At 39.7% G+C, this 25,152-nt stretch overlaps 1 protein-coding gene across 2 annotated transcripts in view; it reads left to right on the forward strand.

Annotated features, from left to right (window-relative positions):
* PPP1R14C (protein phosphatase 1 regulatory inhibitor subunit 14C) overlaps positions 1-21,267 on the forward strand; it is a 51,894-nt gene extending 30,627 nt beyond the window's left edge. The window contains exons 2-4 of one of the 2 annotated variants that reach the window (XM_051615527.1): positions 9,751-9,834; positions 11,122-11,154; positions 19,939-21,267. In XM_051615527.1, coding sequence (XP_051471487.1) covers positions 9,751-9,834; positions 11,122-11,154; positions 19,939-20,013 — 192 coding nt within the window. In that variant the 3' untranslated portion in view covers positions 20,014-21,267. The remainder of the gene's footprint in view (positions 1-9,750; positions 9,835-11,121; positions 11,155-19,938) is intronic. The other variant, XM_051615528.1, reaches the window with a different exon arrangement.
* Positions 21,268-25,152: the final 3,885 nt, after the last annotated feature.

Here is a 25,152-nt window from a genome sequence, read left to right on the forward strand (position 1 = left end):
TGCAAGCTGTAAGGAGTTTGTCCAGAGGAAATTATGGTGTGTTGCCATAGTCTTTCTGCCCTGTAGCCTTCTAATTGAAGGAAACACAAAACTGTGGTGGCATCTTCAAAGACAGCAGTTGCCTCTGAGTCAAGTGTCAATGCAGGCAGGCCTGTGTTCTGGGGAAGGGTAAAGATATTCAGTGAGCTGGGTGGGGACCTCTGCTCTGGATGTGGAGGACTTTTCCCTATCCTCTTTTGCAAAGACTTGCCCATAAAGGGAACTTTCACAGGAATTGCATTGAGGGATGATCAAAGGCCTGGGGCACCTCTGCTACAAAGACAGGCTGAGAGAATTGGGGCTGTTCAGCCTGGAGAAGAGAAGGCTCCAGAGAGACCTTATAGTGGCCTTTCAGTACTTGAAGGGACTACTGGAAAGCTGGGGAGGGACTTTTCACCAGAGACGGCAGTGATAGGACAAGGGGTAATGGTTTTAAACTGAGAGAGGGGAGATATAGGTTAGAAATCAGGAAGAAATTCTTCACCCTGAGAGTAGTAAGGCACTGGAATAGGTTGCCCAGGGAGATTGTGAAAGCCTCCTCCTTGGAGGTGTTCACGGCCAGTTTGGATGAGGCTTGTGCAGCCTGGTCTAGTGTGAGGTGTCCCTGCTCATAGCAGAGAGGTTGGAAGCTGATGATCTTTAAGGTCCCTTCCAGCCTTAACCGTTCTGTGATTCTATGATGTTCTTATCTCTGCCTGTAACCCTGATCCCTCCATGCTGACAGAGGGACTGTCCCACTGCAGTAAGGACACAACAGAGTTGGTGGTTTTTGTATCACCGAAGGGCCTGGATTATGCTGTTGCTCTTTTGGTGTACTTGCGTGCTTTTTTTTTTAGTAAAAATTGTCTGTGTTTACTGCTTTAGAAGGGCTGACTCTTTGAATGGAACTTGTCAATGGAATGGCATCTGTCCATTTCATCTGCTCTACAGTTGCTGGAGAGCCAAGAGGAGAGGTCTATCTGTGGCAGTGCCAGCTTGAAACAAACAATAGTGATGGAGGAAAAAGAAAAAGCCAGCTTGGGTAAGGAGATGGAAGAACTTGGCTTGAGTGGGTGCTCCTCCCCTGCTTCTTGAAGATTTCAATTGTTGTTAATTGCTTTAATGATGTTCATAACTCACATTTTAAGTGTTTTGCATGTGCTATATGGTAATTGCCCTGTTATAATATTTTTCATTTTCATTTGAATTCTGAAGCTACAGCTGTACCTAACTCCTAGCACATATGTGGACATGAAGATGCCCTTATACTTAAGTGATTATCAGAAGTTGTTTTAAATTTGTTTTGCACCATGTTTTTTCTTTATAATTGTTTCTAAGTAAGGTAGTTTAATCTGTTATTTGCTATCATGCTAACATACAAGATTAGTGTCACAGTTTGCCTAGGGTGATATACAGGGATTGTCCTGCTTTACATCATTCTGTCTTGAATTCCATCTTCCCTCCCACCACCCAGAACCAAACCCCCGAATCTGTGACCCTCATGATTTATGCTTTCCAGGCAGCTTGCAAGAGTACTGGTTGACAAGTTACGCTGTCAGATAATATAACTCACAGAGGGAGCAGGTCCTTGTTTTTTGACAGCAACCCTTTCAAAATCTCTAAACTTGTCATTGTGGAGGCTGGTTAAATCTGAACTTCTGCCTGTAAGCGACATTGCTCAAACTGATCTGCTACCTCTATAACAGAAAATGATAATGGGGATGGTAGTGGTTGTGGTGGAGGACAAACTACTTTGAGGCTGCCCTTATCCTTCAGCTGTGGTCTCTTCCTCTGTGTCACTGTTGGCTAATTTTCCTCTCTGAAGACTATGAAGTGGGGCAGTAAGTGATCCTGAATATTAAAAACTCATAAAAGTCCCAGTCATTAAGGAGGCATTTTCACAAGATCCCTTGCCTCTCTGTTTTTTGTCCAAGGAAACCATTTGTTTCAGGGGCACCATGAGCTAGTGTTTTTTTTTGTTTGTTTTTTTTTTTTAACTAGGGTTAACTTTAGAACACCCTACCAAGCTAAAGAATGGAACTGTATTTTTCACCAAAAGGCTTGCAAATGGCTTATGTGAAATGTGAGTAAAAGCTCTGCACCCCCCGTCTGGTTTTCCTTTTGACTCCATATTTCTGTCTATTGGAGAGCATACTCTAGTTTGTTCATTTAGATGAATGTGTTAGACCAATAGTTTGCTATCACCTTGTGACAGTACAGTGAAAGCTATGTAGTTAGTTTTTCACCAGGAATAATGAATGAGCTGTTGATCTAAAAGTAAAGAAGGAGATTCGGTCTTCTTTCTTCTTTCTTCTTTGCTTATTGGTGATCAAGAGCGGTCTCTCTGCTCTTGGAAGCTTCAGCTCACAAACCTCATGGTGTCACAAGTCACTTGCTGATCAGCTGCTTAAAGTGATGTGTATGGACACGCTGATATATTGAAGGTATGTCTTATGCAGAAAGTACCAGCCTGGAAAAAGCAGAGAGATCTAGTCACTGTCATATTCTCCACCCAGTCAATGTTGTCCTTCCAGACTTTACTGACTTAATTTAAACAAGGTTTTTTAATTTAAACTGTCTGTATTTTGAAGTGGATGTGTTGAAGAGAGTGTTTGCTCATGCTAGGCTAAGGGGAGGAAGGAAAAGGAAGAATTTCTTTTCAGCAAAGGCTGGTTAGGTGGCAATATGCTCTTCCAGTTGCTCAGTTAGGTGGTATCCTTTTTAACATGTAATCCTGTGCTTTTTCTTGTAGTGTGTCTCTGGTTGGGGGCAAAACACACCTAAGCTGCATACTGACATGAATCTGGGATGCTGCTAGGTTTCACTTTAGACCTAGGACCTCAAGAGTGCTCCCTGTCCCTTGGGTGCAGACATGAATCTCCAACAGGTCTCTTCTTGAGGATATTCTTGGCTTAAGCTGTGCTTCCTAATACAAGCTTCAGGCTATTTGTCCATCTGTCTACTAACTAACATAGGCTGAATTGGTAGATGCAGACAGGCTCTACCTGGCTCTTTCTTCTTGAGCCAAGTAGATATAGGTAAGTTTTTGTTTGAGAATCTGATTGCTGAGTTAAGAAACTATGGCACCTGAATGTAAATGCTCTGCTAACAGTGCTATTCCCTTGGTCTGAAGGCTATAGTAATAGTTTCTGGCCCATGCAGTTTGTGCACACTGGCTGTACTTGGCTGTGCAGAAAATTATCCTTGTGTATGTGAGTGTCTGTCCATTAATAACCATGTCCTGTAACTTGGTTGCATCCTCTTTATTGCCAGGTACTGATGATTCCTAGGTAAGCTTCCCCTCTGCTTCACAGCAGGGTGTTTATTCCTCCATGCAGAGGCCCATAAACATAGTACTTGGCATTACCCTTGAATTAACAACTAGAAAACACACTTGCAAGATGTTAAACTTGTCCAAATTGAAGTAATCTGAGCTGAAGAGATTTGCAGTAGGTGTCTGCCTCAGCTGGAATATCTTAAAAAGATTTTTGGGTAAGAGTCCAGTTATTTCTGATGTTGATACTAAAATCAGAAGAGTAAAAAGTGCAAGAGGACTTTCAACAGCTTAATTGAAAACTCCAGTATGTCTGATCTTGGAAACTGAGGAGGGAACTGACTATGTGCTGGAGATGCCTGTGGCCAGCTTATGAAAGTGTTCTCAGTTTAATCAAGCATCTCCTCTCCCCTTTCATTTGTTCTTGTCATGTGCCCAAACTTGCTAAAGTTTGTCAATAAACTCAAATTGTCTTATGTGAACAAGCTTCCTCTATAGGGAACTAGAAGGGGCTGGGCTCTTGCGGTTCGTCTTGGCAGGGAGTCCTGGTCACAGTGCCTGAGAGCTGAAAGTTGCTCTTTTCTCTGCTTACAGTGATCCTTCCTCTGGCTCTCAGCTGAGGAGAGAGGTTACATAGGAAGGAGGTGGAAGCAGTACCCCAAAAAGTAGGAGCAGAGGAGGTAGGATTTTGCAGGAACCAAGCCATAAGAGTAAAAAACGAGTAAAAAACTTTCAAGAATAGGAGCAGAGGGAGATGGGTACTTGAAGACAAAAGTTGGGCTACTGTTCTCCAGACCCACGGACTGAATCAAGGTCTCTGGACTTTTCCACACTCTACCAGCAGCTTCAGGGGCCCTTAATGTGTTTGTAAAGTGTTACCTCCCTCTAGTGGTACGTGTGCAAGGTTTTGGGCATGATCCCCTGCTAGCTCCAGTGGCGATGGTAGATCAGATCTAGACTGTATAGATAAAACATGATTGTTCTTGACTTTTATCCAGCCATTCGAACCATGTTATGTAGATACAGGTGCACTTGGTGTTCCTGTGAGATACTGGGCAAGTTGTGTTGACAGGTGTACACTTAGTGTCCCTCCCTTTCTGAGTGTTTATGTAGATCCACATGAGGTCAAGCTTGAAGACAGGCTCAGCACAGGAGAAGGTTTCTGTAAATAGCCATAATGCCACAGATGAATAATGATTATTCAGCAGGCTTTCTGACACTTAGGTGAAGACAAAACTGCATGGCTTGTGCTCAGGGGTGTGGGGCCTCACGCTCTGTTGCCTTTGAGATTTCACAATCAACTGACTGGTTGTTAATGAGCTGAGTGTCTGATGGGGAAGAAAATAATATGTAATAGTGTGATAAGGATGGTATCACTTGGGAAGCAGCATCCTAAATATATTCACTGATTATCAACTGTGCAAACTAATATTTACTGTAGTATGAGCCACTTAACCTGGACCATCAGAAATGAGACTTTTTCATGTCTAACATTAGCTCATCGTGCTTGCTATGGCATTACTGCTGTTAATATTTTAGGATTGGAGGAAACATAAGGATATTTAGTAACTGGGTTATACAGCTGGGGATTCTTGTTCCTACTGCAAGTGTCCCAAACCCTGGCACTTTTGACTCTCTTCTTGCTGTCTTTAACATCCTTTCCTTACCTTCTGTTCCCTGTATCAATCAATTACTTTTCTGTGTTGCAAACTTTATTTTAGCTGTTGTATTTTGATTCTTCACTTAATTAGGATTAGCTTTAGGTTCAAAAGAGTTTACTTTTGATTCTGGATTAATAATTTTTGGTCACTTAAGCTTGTCTTTTTGTTCTAATTTTTATCTACTTCTGCCCTGACCTGTAAGTCCCCTAAAACAACTGAATGCTTTGAAACAAGGAATGCATGGGTTTTTCCTTTGAGTTTCATACAAATGACTATTTGGGTAGTATTATTTTACTTGTACTAAGTGCAATCCATTCATAATCCTAATTTATGGCACTTTTATCTTCCTGAGACTTAAACCATTGTCTTGCATTGGGGTAGTGCCATCCTTATCTGCAGATGAACTAATTTAGAGCTAACTGTATTTGATAACCAGCAGATGTATCTTTTTAAAAATAAATATTTTTTGTTTATTAACTGGATACTTCTAGAAAAACTGGTCCTATTTTCTAATTTGGTATTGATCACTTACACTAGCCTTCTTCCAGGAGTCTGAGAGAAATCTGTGATCCATATGATCAGAAGCTTTCATTCTTTGTCTGGTCTTCTTTCCCACCTTTTCCTTCATCTTTCTCTTGGTGTCCTTTCAGGTTGCTTCCAAACTCACTGTACAAATGATAGCTTTACCTTTTTTTGCTGCACTTAACTTCTTTCTCTCTCAAACTTAAAATCTAAAGTAAAAGAACAAACCTACTTCATTTTTTCCCAGCACTGTGAATGATAAGATGCACAGTGAATGGGCAGTGAGAATGAAGGACAGGAGACTAGTCTGAGAGTTGGGTTTATAGTGGGAAGTTATAGATAGGGTAACTGTTGCCCTTTAAATTTTAAACTCTCAGATAAATACTTAATTAGTAAATACTTGGAATGATGTCAGGCCTGTTCTTGCTGTGCTGGAGGTGCTGTCCTCAGGGTCAGCAGACTAGACTGCAAGTGTTCTTCAGCTCGCCCTGCAAAATCCAGTTCTTAGGCTTAAACTGCTGTGAGAGGTGCTTTCAGAGGCTGTCACTGTTTCCCTGGTCTCCCTAAGGGATGTTTACTTGTTTCTGTTCTAGTCACTGTTGGGGCTGTGAACACCTCTGCTGGAGGCTAAATAGCAGACACTTTGAGAGGTTGCAATGTTTTAAACTCTACAGGTATTTACTGCTGAATGCATGTGTGTAGGATCAGCTACACTTATCTCACCAATAAAATCAGGCAAACAGAAGACATGACTCTCTTCCTTCCTCCTGTCATTTCAGCTGTTGTGGAGTGGTCAGGCTCCTGACATAAGCACATGTTTTTCATGTCTAGCAGAGAACTCTTGATCATGAAGGTGCAGTAGTTCAGATGGCAAAAAATTCAGTCAAAAATAAAAGCAAGGGTTATCTTTTTGGGCTTCCTCCCTCCATTTGTGTGGTATATCAGAGTTCAAATCTGCTGTGCAGTGATGAAGATACACATGGTCTTTTACAGCAAATGTAACTGAATTGGATGTCAGTGTATCAGACAAAACTTAAGTCCCTCATTTATAAAATATTCCTAATTTACCAAAGCTTCAGTGAATTACTGGTGCCGTTGCCCTCTGCCCTGATGGCAGTGTGAAACTTGAAGGTGTAGGAGAAACCTGATTTGAAGAAAAGTGAAGAGGGATAGAAGCAGGGATTTCTCCCACAGGATTGTACCAATTGGAGGAAAACTAACATTTCAGAAGGGCTCAGCTTCAATGAGGTGTGATAACAAAAAAGCATTATATGCCTTTTACAGTATAGAATTTCTCCTCACTGTCACCTTGCAACATTGTTTCAGTTACTCAGATTACTGTTCAATATACAAGTTCAAAATGTGTATCTGACAAAATACTGAATGTGCTGAACAGCACTTCTGAGCCTGTTTCTGAGATGCATAGTTGGCACTTCTGTGGGTTCATGGATGCATGTCTTCGTAAGAGTACAGAATAAGCAGTATCTCCAGGCACCCTGTCTTAACAGTACTTATAAGGAGCTGCTTACATAAAATGTATAGGAGGTTTACTGGCTATTTGGGGAATTTCTGGCTTTTAGTGTGATATGCAAATTAGTGTAGAGTTGGGATAGTAAGCTACTAAGTAAGTGTATTACTGTTACGGATTAATCTTTATCCTTTCCAATTCTGATGGCATTTACTGAATATCTTTATAGCTTGTGGAAGACTTATTTTTATCTCTTCTTCCCTCTGTTCTTTAAATTAATAATGAGTCTATAGCATTAGAATAATAGAATGGTTTGGGCTGGAAGGGACCTTAAAATCATCTAGCTCCAAGCCTCCTGCATGGGCAGGGACACCTCCCACTACACCAGGTTGCTCAAAGCCCCAACTAACCTGGCCTTGAAGGCATCCAGGGATGAGGCATCCACAGCTTCTCTGGGCAACATGTTCCAGTGTCTCACCACCCTCACAGTGAAGAATTTATTCCTAAAGTCTAATCTAAATTTATTTACCTGAACCTAAATCTCCCCTCTTCCAGTTTAAGACCATTGCCCTTTTTTCTTTCACTGGTTGCCCTTGTAAAAAGTCCCTGCCCAGCTTTCCTGTAGGCCCATTCAGTTACTGCAAAGCTGCTATAAGGTCTCCCTGGAGCCTTCTCTTCTCCAGGCTGAAGAACCCTCAGTCTCTCAGCCTGTCTTCACAGGAGAGGTGCTCCAGCCCTTTGATCATCTTCATAGCTCTCCTCTGGACTCGCTCCAACAGCTCCATGTCCTTCTTTTTTGGGGGATCCAGAACTGGACACAGTACTGCAGGTAGGATCTCATGAGAGCAGAGTAGAGGTGGAGAATCGCCCCTCTTAACCTGCTGATCACTCTTCTTTTGATGCAGCCCAGGATGCTATTGGCTTTCTGGGCTCCAAGCACAGTGCCAGCTCTTATTGACCACCTCAACACCAAGTCCTTTTCTTGAGGGGGCTGTTCTCAATCCATTCTCTTTGCAGCCTGTTTTTGTTCTGGGGACTGGCTTGATCCAAGGTGCAGGACCTTGCACTCGGCCTTATTGAACTTCATGATGTTGGCATGGGCCCACCTGTCATGGTATCTCTGGATGACATCCCCTCCCTCTAGTGTGTTGACCTCACCACACCGCTTGGTGTTGTCAGCAAACCTGCTGAGGGTGCACTCAATTCCACTGTCCATGTAGCCAACAAACATGTTAATTGCCAGATTGTGTTACAGTAACTAGTATTTTTATGACTCATCTCAGCAAATGCCCACACTTTCTTGCTGACTAAAATGCACACAGAAAGAGTGAATTTGGTAATTGGGCAAAGGGTGTGCACTGTGTTTTCTCATTCATCTGGTCTAACAGCCTGCAAGGCTGCACTGTTGTGTTCCTGCATGTTTTTCTTCAGGGGTGAGGAATGGAGAACTTAATAATCTTTCTTCTGCCCTTCTTCCCCACACCCAAATAAATGTTGAACTGGTGGCTTCTTAGCTGGAGCTTCAGATAGCAGTTGTTTGTCTCTGTGGTGTTGAAGCTTCATTAGATTAACTCAAGCTAATTTGTTATCTTCCTTGCTAATGTTTTGACTCTTCTTTTATCCAGTAAAAGAGAATTTTGGTGTTACCTGTGGCAGTTGCTATTGGAGCTGGTAAATTATTTCACAGTTGTTGAAATGTTAGCAAGTCACTGGAACTAGCACATTGTTGTCAAAATTCTTCTTTAAAGGACCTTAAAGTGTTGGCAGGGTACAAGGCGACTGCTGCTAGGCATAGTGGTTGATCCTGACTCTCAAACTCACCCTCCCCTTTGAACGCTCTCAGGTCCCTGCTTTCTTCAGGAGGTGTCAAGGTGATGCAGCACCAGCGACCAGGTGGATGTCTGTGCACTTGTGGGAGAGGACAGACTCTCAGAGCCCATGCCTTGGCTTGGTGGAGCTGGGGCAATGGAGGAGCCAGGTGTCTGTGGCATTCAGGCTGCTGTGAGGGTGGGTCTTGGTGTGGGGGAGAGGCTGAGACCGGAGTGTTTTGTATGTGCAGTGCAGTGCTGTTTTACCATTTTGAAGTGCCTTCTATTAGGAGAAGATGCGTAAAATGACCAGCAAATTATTATTTTTTTTTTTTTGTATCTGTAAGTGCTGTAAATTATTATATTTGTGGATGACGAATTCTCTTTGGTTTTCCAGAGATCAGGGATCCTTCAAAATGTTTGGACTTCTTCTCTGACTCAGGGAACAATGTGTCTGATGTGCTGATGATGTAAAGGGAGAAGTGTATAGGTGGAGGAGGTTTTAAAAAAAATCTCTAAAATACTCTGTTTCAGACTTTCTGCTTCACTGTAGGCACTGGGAATCTGATGGGGTGTGTGCATCATCCTTGTAAGTCAGCTTTTTTAAGCAAAGGGGATCTTCCATAATGTAACAAAATAAGCAGCAGTCCAATCACAAATGTTTTCAAAGCAATTTTGCGGTTTGCTTCAGCTTTTATCTCTTTCCTCTTCATCCTTTTGCCCAGTACTATGAGAATAGCATGCCTTGTGCAGTTGGGCATGGCTTAGTAACACCACTTCCAACTGTGAGGAAAGGGTTATTTAAGAGCTGTCATGTTCGGTGTGGCCAGGTAGTCTTGGCCTTCTGCTGTCCCAGAAGCAAGGAATCAAGCCACCATCCCTTACTGATTTCTTTTGTGTCTTGCCCCAGGCAGCTGGGGTTGTGTGCTGTCACTAGGCTGCTTTTGAGATTAGCTAAAGGATATCTGTATGGACTAAGTGAGAATTTTTGCTCTTTAGGAAGAAGAGATGCCAGATGTAGAAATTGACATTGATGACCTTCTTGATGCAGCCAATGAAGAGGAAAGAGCTCTCAAATTACAGGTAATACTGTTTTCTAATTTTAAATCAGAGTGTGGCTGAATTAATACATCTGGGTCTATATCATATGTGTGTTTGACTCCACTGTAAACATAAAACTAGAAGTAAGAGGTTCCTGTGTCTGAATTTAGCATAAACTGCTGGACTGAACAAAAGTAATAAAAATCCTTCAGGATAAAAATTTTCTGGAAGGAAGGTGAGAACAGAAGTAAATAAAAATTCAAGAATCCAGCAATATAGGGAGGTATGCTCAGATAAAATAGACTAATTCTGATTTTTACAAGTATGTAAAGTAAGAACAGTTACATGGGAAAAATACGTGGCTCAGAGTCAGTTACAATGACCAGATAGTTTCTGTGATTCAGTGCAGCAGCAGAAATACACAGGCATGCATATATCAGACCAGAAATCCTCACCTATCCATGGGATACTGGAAACGGTTTCTCTGTACTAATCAGAAATTAGGACCCATCGAGTTACCTTGGAGTAACTTGTTGAAAAGCTTGAGGAAAGGGTGATTATTATATACATATATATACAATTCAAACCAGCTCTCTAATTCTTTAAGTCCAGCTTGAGATAAAAATTAATGAATGAAAGAATGAGAGGGAGAAGAAAATAAACATCATTGTCTTAGTAGAGGTACATATGTCTAAATCAAGATATGAGGGTCTCTATAATCTTTTCAGATGCACTGAAGGAAGGCAACTTGTCCCAGAGCAGTGGTTTGCCCAGAGCTCACTTCTGGGAGGCTTAAATGCACCACATCTGATTTGCAGTACCTATTGGCACCCTTTTCTCAGTGCTCACTTCCCAGCCACAGAGACATGGGGCACAGACAGGCTGCTTACTCAGCATTCATAAGTAACTTTGCTGCTTTTTTCCTAAAATAGCTGGTGTAGCTGCCCTGCTAGGAATGCCAGACCAAGATAACCTTTGTATTTTTGCATTACAAAGACTATGGTGCCCTCACAGAAAGCCACATTCCACATGTGTATTTCTGGGAGAAATGCTCTTGGGTTCTTCTCAGTTTTTCTTGGAGAGAGGAATTTTGGAACTTCCAGCCTGGAGGAAGAAGCCATAATTTCTCTCCTTTGCAAGTCATTCTTATCCACCTGAGGAACAAAGTGACTTGCTATAATGCTTGGTTTTCAGTAGCATCTTTGTCCAGGGCTTCCTGGTTCTTGCTCCTTTTCTTTTCCCACTCCCTTGCCAGGTTTCATACTGTAGACTTGTTTATGTTCACTGTTACTTTGTATTGGAACTGACACTTTCATGTTTTGCTTCTAGGAAACTCTTGTAGATTGCTACAAACCAACAGAGGTAAAAAGACTTTTCTTAAATACTATTCAAGTGTGGGAAGTGTAGCTATGTTCAAGCTACAGTAATTTTAAAATTATGCTTATGATAAAATAAATGTAGGAATGTTAATGGAGAGCTGATGGGCTTTGGGGCTTTTTGTCCTGGGAATATGTGTACCTGTCACTTGACTACAGCAGGAATAGGATTTCGGCCTTGTGGAGAAACTGCTGATAATTACAGCTGGAGTATCAATATTGTCTTCTGTAATGTCTTTATTGACTTTAGTGATGCTTAAGGCATGTTACAAGAGAACTAGACGTAAGTCTCATCAGATGGTTAAACCCTACTATATTTGCATGAAATTTTAACTTGAGAGATGGACTGTGTGCTTTTCAATGTGAAGTCATTTCATTTTATCTGTCAGTAAAATTGTTTATTCTGGGAACTGTTATGTAGATATGCAGCTCAGCTTTCCTTTTTTTGTGAATGGGCTTGAATACAATTGTGGGATAACCTGAAGTAGCAGGATTTAAGTAAGAGTACTCAATTTCTCAACTTTCAACTTGAATGTCTATTGGTGTGTCCAGTGCTAATGTAGCCTACTCATGTAGCAGTGTGTGCTTACGAGGAAGAGTAAATATTGCAAAATAAATCTTGTACTCAGTAAAAAAGAAGTCTAGGTTGTGGGTCAGTTTCTTGGTTTGATTTATGGAGTCAGTGTTTTCCCATCAGTGGGTGCTGCACTGTATTTAATAGAGTGGGTGGCTTATAGGATACCCCTAGTCAGGGACCTTTGAGCTGTGCATGATTAGAAGACAGGCATTTGGTTTTTGAAACAAGGGCACATAAAGCTTTTTTCCTCTGTAACATCTTCAGCTGTAGCCACTTAAACTATTAGGCATTAGGGATAGTTAGGATGTCAGGAAGAACCGCTAGTACAGTTAAACAGACTGTACGTCAGATACTTCAGGACTTCTCCATATTTGTTTCGTATGGTAGATTGGGAAAATTCTCCAGAGCTGCCTTTACAGTTGTTGGTACTAACTCTTTGATGATGCAGGGAACTGGCCCAGAAACTCCAGTGTGATAACACTTGTGTAGCTTGGTCTGTGATGTACCTTGTGGTTTGTTTTCTTTGTTTGGTTTTTTTTTACAGCAAATAACACAGTCTGCCATTGTTTTGCCAGGCCAAAAACCCCAAGTCTTCAAATGTCTCACTGCAGTAAAGCTACACTACAGGATGACCTCTGTTAGCCTCCTCCAGCCTTCTCTCAGCAAGTGCTGTTGAATCTTAGTTGTTCTTCCTAAGATAGATCTGAAGACTGGGGCATTTGGAGCCTGACATGGTTCTTGTCACAGGCTAGTGAGACAGTGGGGGTTGTGAGTGAGTGGGATGAACAGGTTGCCAAGAGTTTAGCAGCTGCTCATATGCTGACCTCTTACCTCTGTTATCTGAAGGCAGATGAGGAAGGCAGAGGATCAAATAATTACTCTTCCTTCTTGTTTGTTGAACACGTAAAAGGAATTTTTTTTTTTGTAGCTCTGAAGCTTGGCACTTAATGCAAGAATAAATTTCAGAGCTCTGACATGAGTATGTGACAGATGTTAGTGAGTTTTCCACTGGAAACCTTTGTTAAAGAACTGTAGAATATATTTCTGCACTGCAGGTAAATTAAGTTGATATGGCAGTTTGCAGGGCACAACATCCTGGACCTGTTCTTGACTGCCCTCAAGGCACTTGAATCAACATGAGAATTTAATATGGAATTTGTGAGTTGTTTATTCAGTCCTCTGCTGATGGAATGGAGGCATCTCCTTTACCTGGTAGAATATCCATCTTTCTTACCAATCTTTTGAGATAGCCAAATTGAGGAGAGTATTTAATCCACTCTTCTGTGAGGATAGTTGTCAAAATGAGAGTAATTTCCTAGAGCTGTTCACAATAGCAGCTTTTCTTCTTCATCTCTAGCATGATAAGCCTAGTAATACTGCATGACTGCCAACAAAGGCTGCTTAAAAATAAGGATTTTTAACCTGCCATGTATGGACTAAGAAGAGCCTTTAAGGTGAGCTTAAATTTGCTGTATGAGGATCCACATCTTGTCTAGAAAATCTGCAATCCTTTCATATTTGCAGCCCATTCAAAACTATTGAGGCAATTGGTTTGTGAAAGGATTTCCAGAAGATTTGTGGAGGATGGATGTGAGCTGATGGAATTTTTCCTGACCAATCAAATACAGTCAATCAAGTGCACTAGGAATTTTAGCATCAAGAGTTGTACAGTTTGCAAAAGGCAGTAATCCCTAACTGGGGAAAATTTTATGTAATGTCTCCACTGCTCAGAACACAAGAAAAAAGTAGTACAGTTAGAAAGCTTAATCACTTGAATACTTACCCCATCTGTTAAAAACAAAACAAACTAACCAAACAAAAACCCCCACCCAATTAAATGTCTTAAATCGGTTTGCTTAGTGTCTTCCACTTAGACTAAAGTTTAAGGAAAGCCTGAGGGATTTTTACCTGTACTCTGGATTGACTCTTCATCAGAAGAAGCAGTTATGCAGGTTACTTGAAAGGTGGAAGAAATTCTCAGGCTCTTTAATAAACTGGCTAAAGATAGTAGCGGACAGTAATTAATGAGGAACTGCTATGAAATCTTTCTTCTAAAGGAAATATGGCTACAATGTGCACTAAAATTTTAAAAGCTTTTTTAAGGTAGCAGTTACGGACACTGTTTTAATTTGTATGGGATTTTGCTTAATGTAGGAACCTTGTTGTAAAGAGTCATGTAGTTCACCCAAACAAGGCAACTAGAGGCTAAACAGAAAGTGCATGCAGCCAGTATGATTTTTGGGTGCTATTTAAGTTTACATTAATGATCCTTAAATTAAAAATTGATTTGCTAATCATGTGCAATGTGACTGATGTGTCATTAAAAGTTAGTTTTGTAAAATGTGCCAGAAACTAATTATAATTTCTGGGCACAGTTTTCCAACTTGGCTGTTTCTTAAAATGTAAGAATTAAAACAGTGGCAAGACATACATTGGGTAACAAGAAAACTGTGTATTATGTGTTTTTATTGGTGTTAATCACTGCAATATGTGAATTGTGTTTTTCTTTACATTCTTTTACATGAGTCACAGTCTCCTTGCTCTGTGTAGCTAAGTTGCACTTGTTGAAGCGAAGTTGAGCAGCTGCCTGACACAAGGTGTTGGCTTTCAGGCCTCAAATGTGGACAGTGCTTTGATCATGTGATGATGACCTTCCCAGCATGCAGAATTAAACAGTGCTAGAAGCATTCCTCAGTTTTCACTTTCTCTGCTTCTCTTTCTCTGTTTTTTTATCATACCTAAATCAAAAGTGTTACGTATTATGTACTCTTGACGTAAGACAAAGCTTGACGTGAGAGAACAGAAATTCATTTTTAGGACTGTAGCAACTTAAAGGGTATTGTATCTGCAAAATAGGTGCTATAACCAAATCTTGGGTCTGAACTTTTGTGGTTGAAAAGGAACAGGGAGCAGCAGCATCCTCCTGTATCACCCATGTGCCAGAGCAGCCAGTGCTTCACTTGGTGCCACGTGAAAAATCTCACGCAGACCACTGTCAAGTTGCTGTCTTGGTTCTGTCTATGTGATGGAGAATCTTAATGTAGGTCACAGGGAATTTTGAGTCTTATGTTAGTGAATGTAACAAAGAAATTTAAATATAATCTGTGTTCTTCGTGATAGGGTTTTGATACTTGACAATACACTCTTATTTAGAATGAGAAGACTGTTGTGGGCATTTAACCAATGAGGTTTTGTCAAGACACATCCTTTAAAGGAGACTGGCTAAGTCTGTGTTGTTGTATCTCTGCTAGTGGGAGCAGTAAGACTGCCCATTTAAACTGGGCTTTGGAGAAAATGCAAAATTTTGTTGGTTGATGTGAACTGGAGCTTCCACTGGTGGGACTGCCAAACTGATGACAGGAAAAATGACAAGGAGACTCAAACTACTGTGGGAGAGAAATCCAACGAGTGGTCAGTCTTTATGTTTACTGAGTACGAAGGATGGAGTGGAGCTACACAATGTCTGCAGATCAGTGATCTTTGGAGAGAACTGGATAAATTAGATTTGGGGTCTTTGCTTCTTTCTTTTCTCTTAGAAATACACAAAGCTTCAGGTGAATGGGCTGGAGATCTCTCCCAATCAGGCAGGATTAAATCTGTTCAGACCATCTTGTTAGTATAATTCTTCACACAGTGCAAAATGGTAGAGAAAGGACGTGAAGTTGCATTGTAAAATAAAGTTGTTCTGCTGGGAACTTTTAATAGCAATTTTAAATATGATTTCTAAACAAACAATGTTAAGTTGTGTGTATTCTCTGGAGAATTTCAACAGAGTATGTAATTGACTACTCAGTTGCTTGGTGGCTGGGCTATTTCAGCAGCTTTTAACACTCAATTTTGAGAAAGGTAGAGATACATTTGCTTAAACATGTTTCCCCAAGTTTAATTCCTAGTTGGAGCAATGCCAGGCTTGCGATGCAACTTCTTAGAGTGGTCCAGGCACTGTAGTTTTTAAAATGAACTATATTGGGTATATCTTCAGATAATGTATTTAGTATGCAGATGTGAAAAGAAAGCTCAACCCTTGTGAATGGAACCTCTAAACTTTTGAAGGATCATTTTTTTATCCTATTGTTATGAATTATTTCAATGTAATGTTACTATTTGTTTTTTTAATATAATCACCAGGCAGCAATATGTAGGATGCCCATTTGAAGCAATAATAATGAAAGATGTGTCTTAAAGCCTTAGTGCATTGAATTTCCTTACATCTGGGTGAGCCTAAGAGCTCATAGATATCTATTGCAGCTCAGCTGATGAGTGGTAAATTATTAAGCCACAGTGATTGTATTATGTGTCCGTATTACTTGAAATCAAATTAGACACTTTGTAGAGAAAAAACTTAAAAAACATGCATATTTGATAGCAGTGCAGACAGATTAATTTCTAGAAAAAACATGATTTCTTGTTCATCCATTTGACCACTCTAAATTCAGTGAACTAAAACTGTTTATATGCCTGCTGAGATCTGCCCTACATTGTACGACAGCATTGGAGGGAATTAAACCTGCATTTTTTCATTTCTGCAAATACTCATAAATACAACTTGCAAATACCCATATCAGTATTACAAGAATGCATGAGCAAATGGTGATTTGAGAAGAATTAGGTTGTGCTGGTTTACATGCTGTTGAATTTGAGAATAACTGGAATGCGTGTCTTGACCACAGCTAAGCCCTGTGGTATGTAGTCAGTGCTTTCTGCAGGGCTCACAGAGAAGCTAAATTACTGCGTATTGTCTTCCTCTGTGCTCCGATGGTGCCATGGCCTCACTGGAGAGCTGGTACTGGTGGGATCATTCAATGAGGCTGCAGAGATGCTGCACCAGTTCTTGCTAGTCAAAGGCAGTTTCTGACCCTGTTCTCCTGAAGCATCTGTGCCTTGTCTGTTCTCTTCTTCCTGTGTGATTAGCTTCAGGTTTGAGCCTGTGGGGAAGGGAGGGTGTTTGGCAGTAGGGTTCCCTCTTTTTCTTTCTTTTTTTTTTTCTTCCCATTCAGATGGCATTTTTGAGCTATTGTTTAGTTTCTTCCCCAATCAGGAGTGGGGATTGGTCTCCAGGCTGACTTTACTTTTTATATCCAACCAATCAGACACTGTCTAGGAAATAGCCTTGGACAAACAGTCAAGGAAATATTGATTTTTTAATTTTTTTTTTTGGATGCAGGAAAGTAAAGCTGTGAAGCAAAGCTGGTTTGAGATTCATTTAATGTTCTAGAGAAGCCTGAGGACTAAAAAACTTAAATTTTGGATTAAAAACTAGTCCTATTACATGTGTGCTGTTTGTTGAAGAGAAATCTGGAGTCTCCAGAATTAATTGAAAGACTTGAATAGGAAGCTTGGAAGTAATTGTCTGTCAAATGACCTCATTAAAACAATGAATCACACCTCCAAAGCATTCCCTTTTGTTTCACCTTTGTTTGTCATCTTTATTTTTTTATTCTGCATTAGATGAATGCTTTTGCTGAAATGAATGTCTTTGATTCTAGAGAAAGCATTAGAGAAGTGAGAAGACAAATGCCTAAGGCTGAAAATAGATGAGTTTAGCTAACTATAGATTTAGTCTGTCTCATTTGAATTTGCCTTTAGAATTAGACATCTTCTAGAAACAATGATTTTGTATTCTAAATTAACAGGACCTTCAATGCTTGTAACAAAACTATGTAAAGGCTCCCTCCTTGCAGAAAATGTGTTAAAAGAATTTAAACTGAGTTTGTGTACCTTTTTCTTTTATTTATTTACCAGTGCCCAAAGTGCTGTTATGAGATTTTTTTTATATTAAAAGTAGGCATGACCTGTGTATTTCTGACTGTAGCCCTCAAAGGAATAATTTGTAAGTTCTGCAGTCTTTAGTGGAATTGTTAAATACTTCCCAACTCTGTGAACTTAATACATATTATATGAGTATATATATATAAGTAGATAATCCAACCTGTGTTACAGAACTACTTTTAGCATAGATTGGTACATGATCTGCTTTCAAATGCATGATGATAGACTTTAGCATATCTCCTAGAGGAGATTTCAAGAAAATGCTCTGTGCTAAATATTTTTTTCTGTATGCGTTGGAGATAGATGTGGATATTAAGCCTTCTATGTAGTGTCAACTCAGATGTCCACAAGGAATAAAACTGCAAATTCAGAATGATGTGTAAAGAAAACAAATGGGTATTACTGTAAGTCAAAAAGCTGAGTTGGTTAGTTGTAAAGTGAAGGCTTATGGAATGCTGTTAAATCTTCTTTCCTGCCTCCAAGAGGGAAAATATGAATCTTTTCTAGAATGCTGCCTTTCTGTGATGGGGAGCTGCAAAACGAAGACAAGCACTGGAGGACAGCTGTGTTAGCTGGCTCCATGCAGCATCAGATGCAAAATTATACTTAAATCAGAAATGTAATGAACTGATGCTGTGGTTTGCATACCCATGGGATGTGCACAACTGCTTTACTGCATTATGTAAAATGTCTGCCTCATACAAAATACATGTTTTTGTTGGGTTTTGTTTTGTTTGGTACTTCAGACCCTTATTTCAAGATAGATATTTGTTCCTGAGGGGTAAAGCATTTTCAATTATTGTAAGTACTTCTCTAAGTGGATACAGCTCCCTTTCCCTTCCTTAAGAGCAGCCTCAATTAACTCAGATATGGTTAAGGGGTTGCATCTACAGTTTGGTTTATTTTGTCAGCACTAAGGAGTTTCTAGGTGGTGTTAGTATTGAAAACTTAAAGCAATTATCTTATTTTACAAAATAAGGTGCTTGTGGTACTGCTTCAGTGTAGAATGGGAGGAACTCCCCTTGCTTGCTGTAATGTCATATTGAAAAGCAACTGACCTCTGGCTGTGTTTCATATTCAAGTGAAATTTTCTCCAAATCCTTCTGAGTTGGGGGGAAAAAATGGACAGAGACATGGCAGATGTACCTTTCAAACACTGGTATCCCAAATGGGTACAGTCAGAGTACTACAAAAGTCCCTGTCCACTCTGCAATGCTCTTATTTTTTACTTCTGTGAAGCAGTTGAACTGTTTCCAGTTGCAGTGTCTTGTTGCTGCCTTGATGGTGAATGAAGGTGGTGTAGGTATTTGTGGCTTTAACTGATGACTAAAGGCCTTCAAAGGGAAGAACGCAACTTCAGCCCATTCATTCCCAAAGCTGTCTTAATCTGGTATTTTGGCATGGGAGTATACCTTTTATGGAAAGAGCTGTTGAAAGGCATCACTAATTTTTAGCTTCAAGCATTTAGCTAGGAGCTCTCACTTTTTGTTATTTGATGTTGATCTGACTGCCTAAATCCATAATTATATTCCATGTTTATAGCTGGAAGTATTCATGATAAGAATTGTTTGGTAGGTGTATACATAGTACTATGGATAAACATTATTGTCCCAATGTAACAGTAAGGGAGTGATTTAGCTTTTAATGCACCTGCAGTTATTATAAGAAATTGTATACTAAAAGAATTTCAGATAATGGTACAACTCAGTAAGCTTCTGTTCTCCCACAATTTAAAAAATCTGCTGAAACTGGGAAAAATGCCACTGTGAATAAAGACCTGGTCCATGAAAAAAAGCAAACAGCAGAACAAAATATTTATTTATTTATTCAGAATAGTGTCATTCACTGAGCTCCACAACCAGTTTCACCTAGCATAATTTGTTCCTGCCTTGCCTCAGAGTAGTGAGCCTTGTTGGAGAGCTGAGCCAGCTTGGAAATTAGAAGGGCAAGAGGGAAAACAGCTGAGTTTTTAGCCAGATCAGCTTTCTGTTGCAGTTGAGGATGCAGCCAACCAAAACGTTAGTGCAGGCATGGAGAGTGGTGAGAAAAACACCTTTTTTTTTGGTAGAAGTGCTGATTTCAGTGCAGGCTTAAACTGTGAAGATCTGCTTTGACTGTTTGCATTAAATCCAGTCATACAGTTTGCTTGATTCAAGGGTTGGTAGAAGACCCTGTGAAGTAAAAGCCTGAGACCACCAGCAACAGAGCCTGAGTGCTCATACAGAGGAAAAGCTAGTTGTTCACACCTCCGCTGTGTGATGAGAGTATGCATATAAGGTTAGTGGAGAACAGGTCAGAGAAATTCCAGCTTAGCAGTAGAAGCTTAAATAAAAATGTATGGTTTGCTTTGATATTTTATTAAACTTAAAATTGTGGTATTATGGGATCATAAAAATTACTCATTTTCTAATCTTTTTTTCCTAGGAATTTATCAAAGAGCTGCTAACTCGGATAAGAGGAATGAGGAAACTCAGTCCCCCTCAAAAGAAGAGTATATAAATAACTTGAAGTAGTAGCGCTCTGTAAAAGACATGGCAAGGGAAACGGGACTTTGAATACAAGACCTTTATTAAAATAGTTGTCTTTCTCCACAACTTTTTTTATTTCATTCGGTTTTGACTCACGGAATTTCTTTTGTGTGTTTTAAGGCTTCTTTTTTAAGTGTCGATTTTTTTAATCAAGATTATAAACAATTTGAATGCTGCTCAACTTTCACTTGAGGATTACTGAAGCAAGTGAAGAATCCTAGAATTAGTGATGAGGGGCAGCAAGCCTACATGGTGAACCAGAAGATCTTGTAAATTTACAGAGCTAGGAGACCTCTCCTCGCAACTAGTTGAATAACGTTTTGTTTTTTTAAGTTGGTTGTACATTTAGCTCATGGATGTCAAGTTTCTTGTGCTTGTCTGTACATAAATTATGAAGTGGGTTGTGAATACTGTTTCACATGGATGGAAGGAAAAATTTGTTACAGTAAATTATTTAAATGGTGGTTATTGCAAATTTGCTACCAGAAGGTACCAATTTAATTACTAAAATGTGTACTGCCATTTTTCTAAATACCCTTAAAGCAGCCCAGTGAAGAATGTCATCATATCTCCTTGCTTAGACTGCAGCATATGAGAACTGGGAATTTTAAGGGCTTAATTTGTAGACTTAAAGTTATTTGATTGACTTTGATGCTTTGCCAGATCATTTCCTCTCCACCTCATGCTGTCTTGGAACTGTGGTAACCTATCCTGAGAGAGGGCCTGCAGTGATTCCGAGAGAAATGTCCATCACTGTTTAACAGCTGCTTCACAGCGGAGGAATGGCAGTGCTACCAAAATGAATTACAAGCACTGTCTTGCATTTAGTGATGTGGTCTTTATCAAAAGCAGAATCCTCTCCCGTTAAGGTAGGCAAAGAATATGATAGTCTTTGTTTACAGCTCTGCCCTGAGAAGTGGGGAGACTTCCTAACTTGGGATCTCTTACTTGTAAAAGGAAGAACAGAAGAGAGAACCCTGCTCCCTCCTGGAAAATGTCCTAACTAAAATATTCAATAAGCTACCATATGCTGGTAGGTGACACTAGTCAGGCATTTTATATCAAGGGTGCTCTGAACATATTTTATTTTTCAAAAGAAGTACATGTTTGTGAATTTTATGTATACTGGCAAGCTTTTTTTAATGTATTTAATTTTGTAATGTTTACTGATGATTTTATTTACCAGATATTTACTCAAATAAATGGAACAACTTGTGACTTGTTACATGTACACTTTACAAGACTACTGTTGCTGAGTAGTTTGATAAATTAATTTTCTCATCAGAAAAAGAAGTCTTTGAGGTGGTAAGTACCTGGGAACCGAGCTGTAGAGACCCTAATTGGCTTTTAATGTACAACAAAAGCCCTTGCCCAGTATCACTAAGCCAAGCTCCTATAACCTGGTAGACAGCCTCACTTTTGAAAGTCTTCTGCAGGTGAGGACTTCCTTCCCTGTGCCCTGGTGGATTTAAAAAGAAAGAAAAATTCTTTCAGATAAGTACTGTTGCATTTTTTTTTTTTTCCACCAGAGGTGAGATTAGGGGAGGGCTTACACTGGGTGACACTCAGTTCTCTACTGAAGGTGTGGCAGAAGGGTGTCTCAACAAGAGGCACTCCTTTCTGCACCCCTCTCAGTTCTCTTCAAGAAATTCCAACAGCCCTAAGACTTGGTTGTTTTCCATGCAGCATCTTCAATTTAAGTCTTGTACCTTGCAGAAGTTGCAGTTTTGCTCTGGTTTCCTAAGGAGTCTTCCAGCAAAATTTTTTTAAATTGTGAAGTGAAACCTGTGCTCCAGGGAAGCTGGTGGGGGATCTTGTGATTTCATCTGTTCCTGTGTTGAGATCTCCCTCTGTTGTTGTCAGCATTATCAGTGGGATGTCTTGGGTTCTGGAAGAGGTGCATATGCATGACCTCTCTTGCCACAGGGAGATTGCAAGGAACACAGACCAAGGAGAGACAGAGGATCTAATGTAGCTAGATCTAAATGACCAAGTTTGGATCAACTTTTGAAGGAGAGACAAGTATTGGAAAAGCGTCCTTAACTCCTGAGGTAAGGGACCTTTCTTTAGATTTTTATTTTCACTCGACTCTGGAGGCAGAAATCAATGGTATTAGTTAAGAAGTCTTAGCAAAGTCTAAGTCTAGCAAACTTCTGATGTTTGACTAGGCAAGTACTTTCATGGGCCTTTTTCTGGAAAGCTTGTTGGTTTGTAAACCATTGAGAGCCTTTTGTAAGTACTGAGTTTATTATGTCCCAAAATGGGAAAAAAACCCCACCTTTTGATATGAGACTTGTTACTAATGGTTAGAGTTTTGAGCTGGTGTCTGAAATCTTGTCTGCTTATGGTTACTGTTCCCTGACCTATAAATTTATTCATGTGCATTTTAACACATGGGCTGAAAAAACTGGAAGCATGCAATACATCTTTTTAACTTCTGAGGTACTTATAACTGCCTATATTTTGCACGTAGTGTTTGGAAACAACCTCAAGTCTGAACATAAAGGTTCTGGTAATTTCTGTATCAGCAAATGCACTGTGATTTCACTTACAACTGTAAATGTAATTTTGTTTGTTTCTTTATAGTAATGGTGTGCAAAATCAAAAATGTCAAGTAATGCCAACTTCACTAGTTGTCTCATGACTCCTAGAGCAAAACACTACTCCACAGATATATTTTCTTAATGTTACTTGGCTTAAAAATGCCTACACAAATGTGCATCACCCATTTGCATCTTTAGTCCTGTTCCTCTTGCATTGAAGTAGTTGTGGAGAATAGCAGTCTACCCCTTCTGGAATCAATTATTTTGCTAATATTTCTAGAGACAATTAAGTTTGGAACAGTCCTTACTATCTTTCTTCTCTTGTGTGGATGGGATAGTCAGCTCTGTGAAGGGCTTCCTCTCCTCCTGCTTTGTGTTTCACTGTCTTACTAGTGTTAGTGAGCAAAACCAAACTGTAAATAGCCTTTGTTTGGAGCTGGCTTGATTTTCCTGGAGACTTACAAGTCTCATTCATGCTGCTTTTTGCTTAGTGGAGATACTATGGGCCTTGGTGTAAGTGAAGGGAGAATTGACTCATTCACTTCAGATTTCATTGTGCTCTAGGTCTTTATAGTGTGTGGGTGTTCTTGGCTCTGGGCAATATTAGAGGAGCATATCAATAGCACACTGTTACTGAAACAATGTGAAATTAAATCTTACAGACCAGGCTCTTCATTGCCTTGGATAGATGGCTTTCATGTGAAGGGCCAAGTCTGGCTGTAAGGAGAGCTTCCTCTGGGCTTTTAAAGTGCCTAATGAAAGAAACTGAAGTTCCCTCTTATAAACATGTAGAGAAGCTGAGATTATTGTTTTGGTATTGAAGTACCTCTCCAGTGTACAAAGATTGCCTGCAAGAGTGTGTTTCTGAGGTCTCTTTCATGGCATAATTAGCCTTTGGGTGTTTTACAGCAGGAGCTGACAGTGAGGTCTCCCGTGGTTGTTCTTCCAGTTGGCTTAGAAAAAGGAGGAGAGTGCTTGTAATCATATTTTATGTGCCTCATGAGGCTTCAGTGACAGGATTGTGTATTCCTGTGGCACAGAAGAAAGATGATGAGACATTCTTTTGCCAGCCTTAGTTTTGCCCCTTCACTTTATTCCTATGAAGGGTTTTACTTCTGAAGTTGCCATTCATACAGGAAACATCTGGGGAAAATGTGGGAGGGAAGCTTTCCCTATTGTCAGAGAACATGATGGACAAAAGCAGGAGCAAAATATCTGCTCCTTTTGTGCACTTCAAATACTTTGACACTGAGTCTTCATAGAAGTTTTTAGCATTTTAGCCTGGCAGGTATAATAGTATATGTGAAATTAGAATTACTCAGCAATCTATTTCTATGGGGGTTTTTTTGCTGATTTAAGACAGTCTTAATGTAAAATTCCACCTTGGGAGTGGGGAGGGAGCAGAAAGGAAATAGTGTGGACACATCAGAAGAGATCCTGTTGCTTGGAAACTGGAAGAAGATGGAGGTCTCATTCTGAACAAACAGTTGCTTGTTACTTAAACTCTTGGTTAAATGCTGTAACTATAAAGGATTAATTGCTTCTTGGCTGCTTGACGTTTGCTATTGCCAGCATCATCCACAGGTGTTAAGCAGATACTGAATAACTGTATGCAATGCTTTTTAAAGGATGCTGAGGATTTGGGAGGGAGTCAGAAAAGAAATCAATTCCACAAAAAATAACAAATTTACTGTTATATGTTTAGCTCTGAAGAAGACTGTGTCAACAGCATAAATACAGTGTTTCTGAAGGTTTTAAATTACTATTTATAATTATACTACCTAGTGCTGATAGGATTTTTATCTGCTGTTTTTTATTGATAGAACTGATGGCCACATTGTCTTGAGCTATTAGCTTATAATGCTCATAGACCTTTCTGTTTTCCACCAGAAGTTAACATTAGCTATTTAAAATTAGAGAAACTGAGCTATTTTAGAATTAAAAAAGAAAAATGTATTGAAGACTGAAACGTGTTTTGGAGGAGAAGTTGATAGGTTTAGTTTGGCAGCAAACTTAAATGTCTTCTCTCACTTTATTGGTGTTTACTTGATTCTTTTTCCTGAAGTTCAAAATAATTTTTTTTAAAGAAAATAAATAAAAAAAATTGAGTTGGAATCATGCTGTGCTAACTGCCCTTATGCAGTTTTGTACCTTGTTCTTGCAACTAAGATCTTCAATGAACTGCATGTTTTCTGTTGTCTCTTCAGTCTTAATTTCAAGCCTACCAAAGCAGTAGTTACTGAATCAGTTTTAGCATCCATTGCCTCCAGTTCTGTCATAGTGCATTTGTTTACAGTCTACATTAACTTCCCCCCTTCCTTCAAGTTTAACAACTTGATTATTTCTGTTAAGGACCTTGACTACTCAGTGGAAATAGGAATGTCATCTAGTTCTATTTCTGCCACAGAGGTTCTGCTGCCAATACTAAGTCAATTCAAAAGACTAGAAAGGATGCTGTAAATGTTAGTCTCCTGAATTATGGTCTCTTACATTCTGGAGGGAAAAAAAAAATATAAAAAAATGTGGCCTTTTAGGTTTTCCCTAAATATCTAGAAGATACTCCAGTT

Source organism: Apus apus, chromosome 3 (genome assembly GCF_020740795.1).
Source record: "Apus apus isolate bApuApu2 chromosome 3, bApuApu2.pri.cur, whole genome shotgun sequence".
Classification (NCBI taxonomy): Eukaryota; Metazoa; Chordata; class Aves; order Apodiformes; family Apodidae; genus Apus; species Apus apus.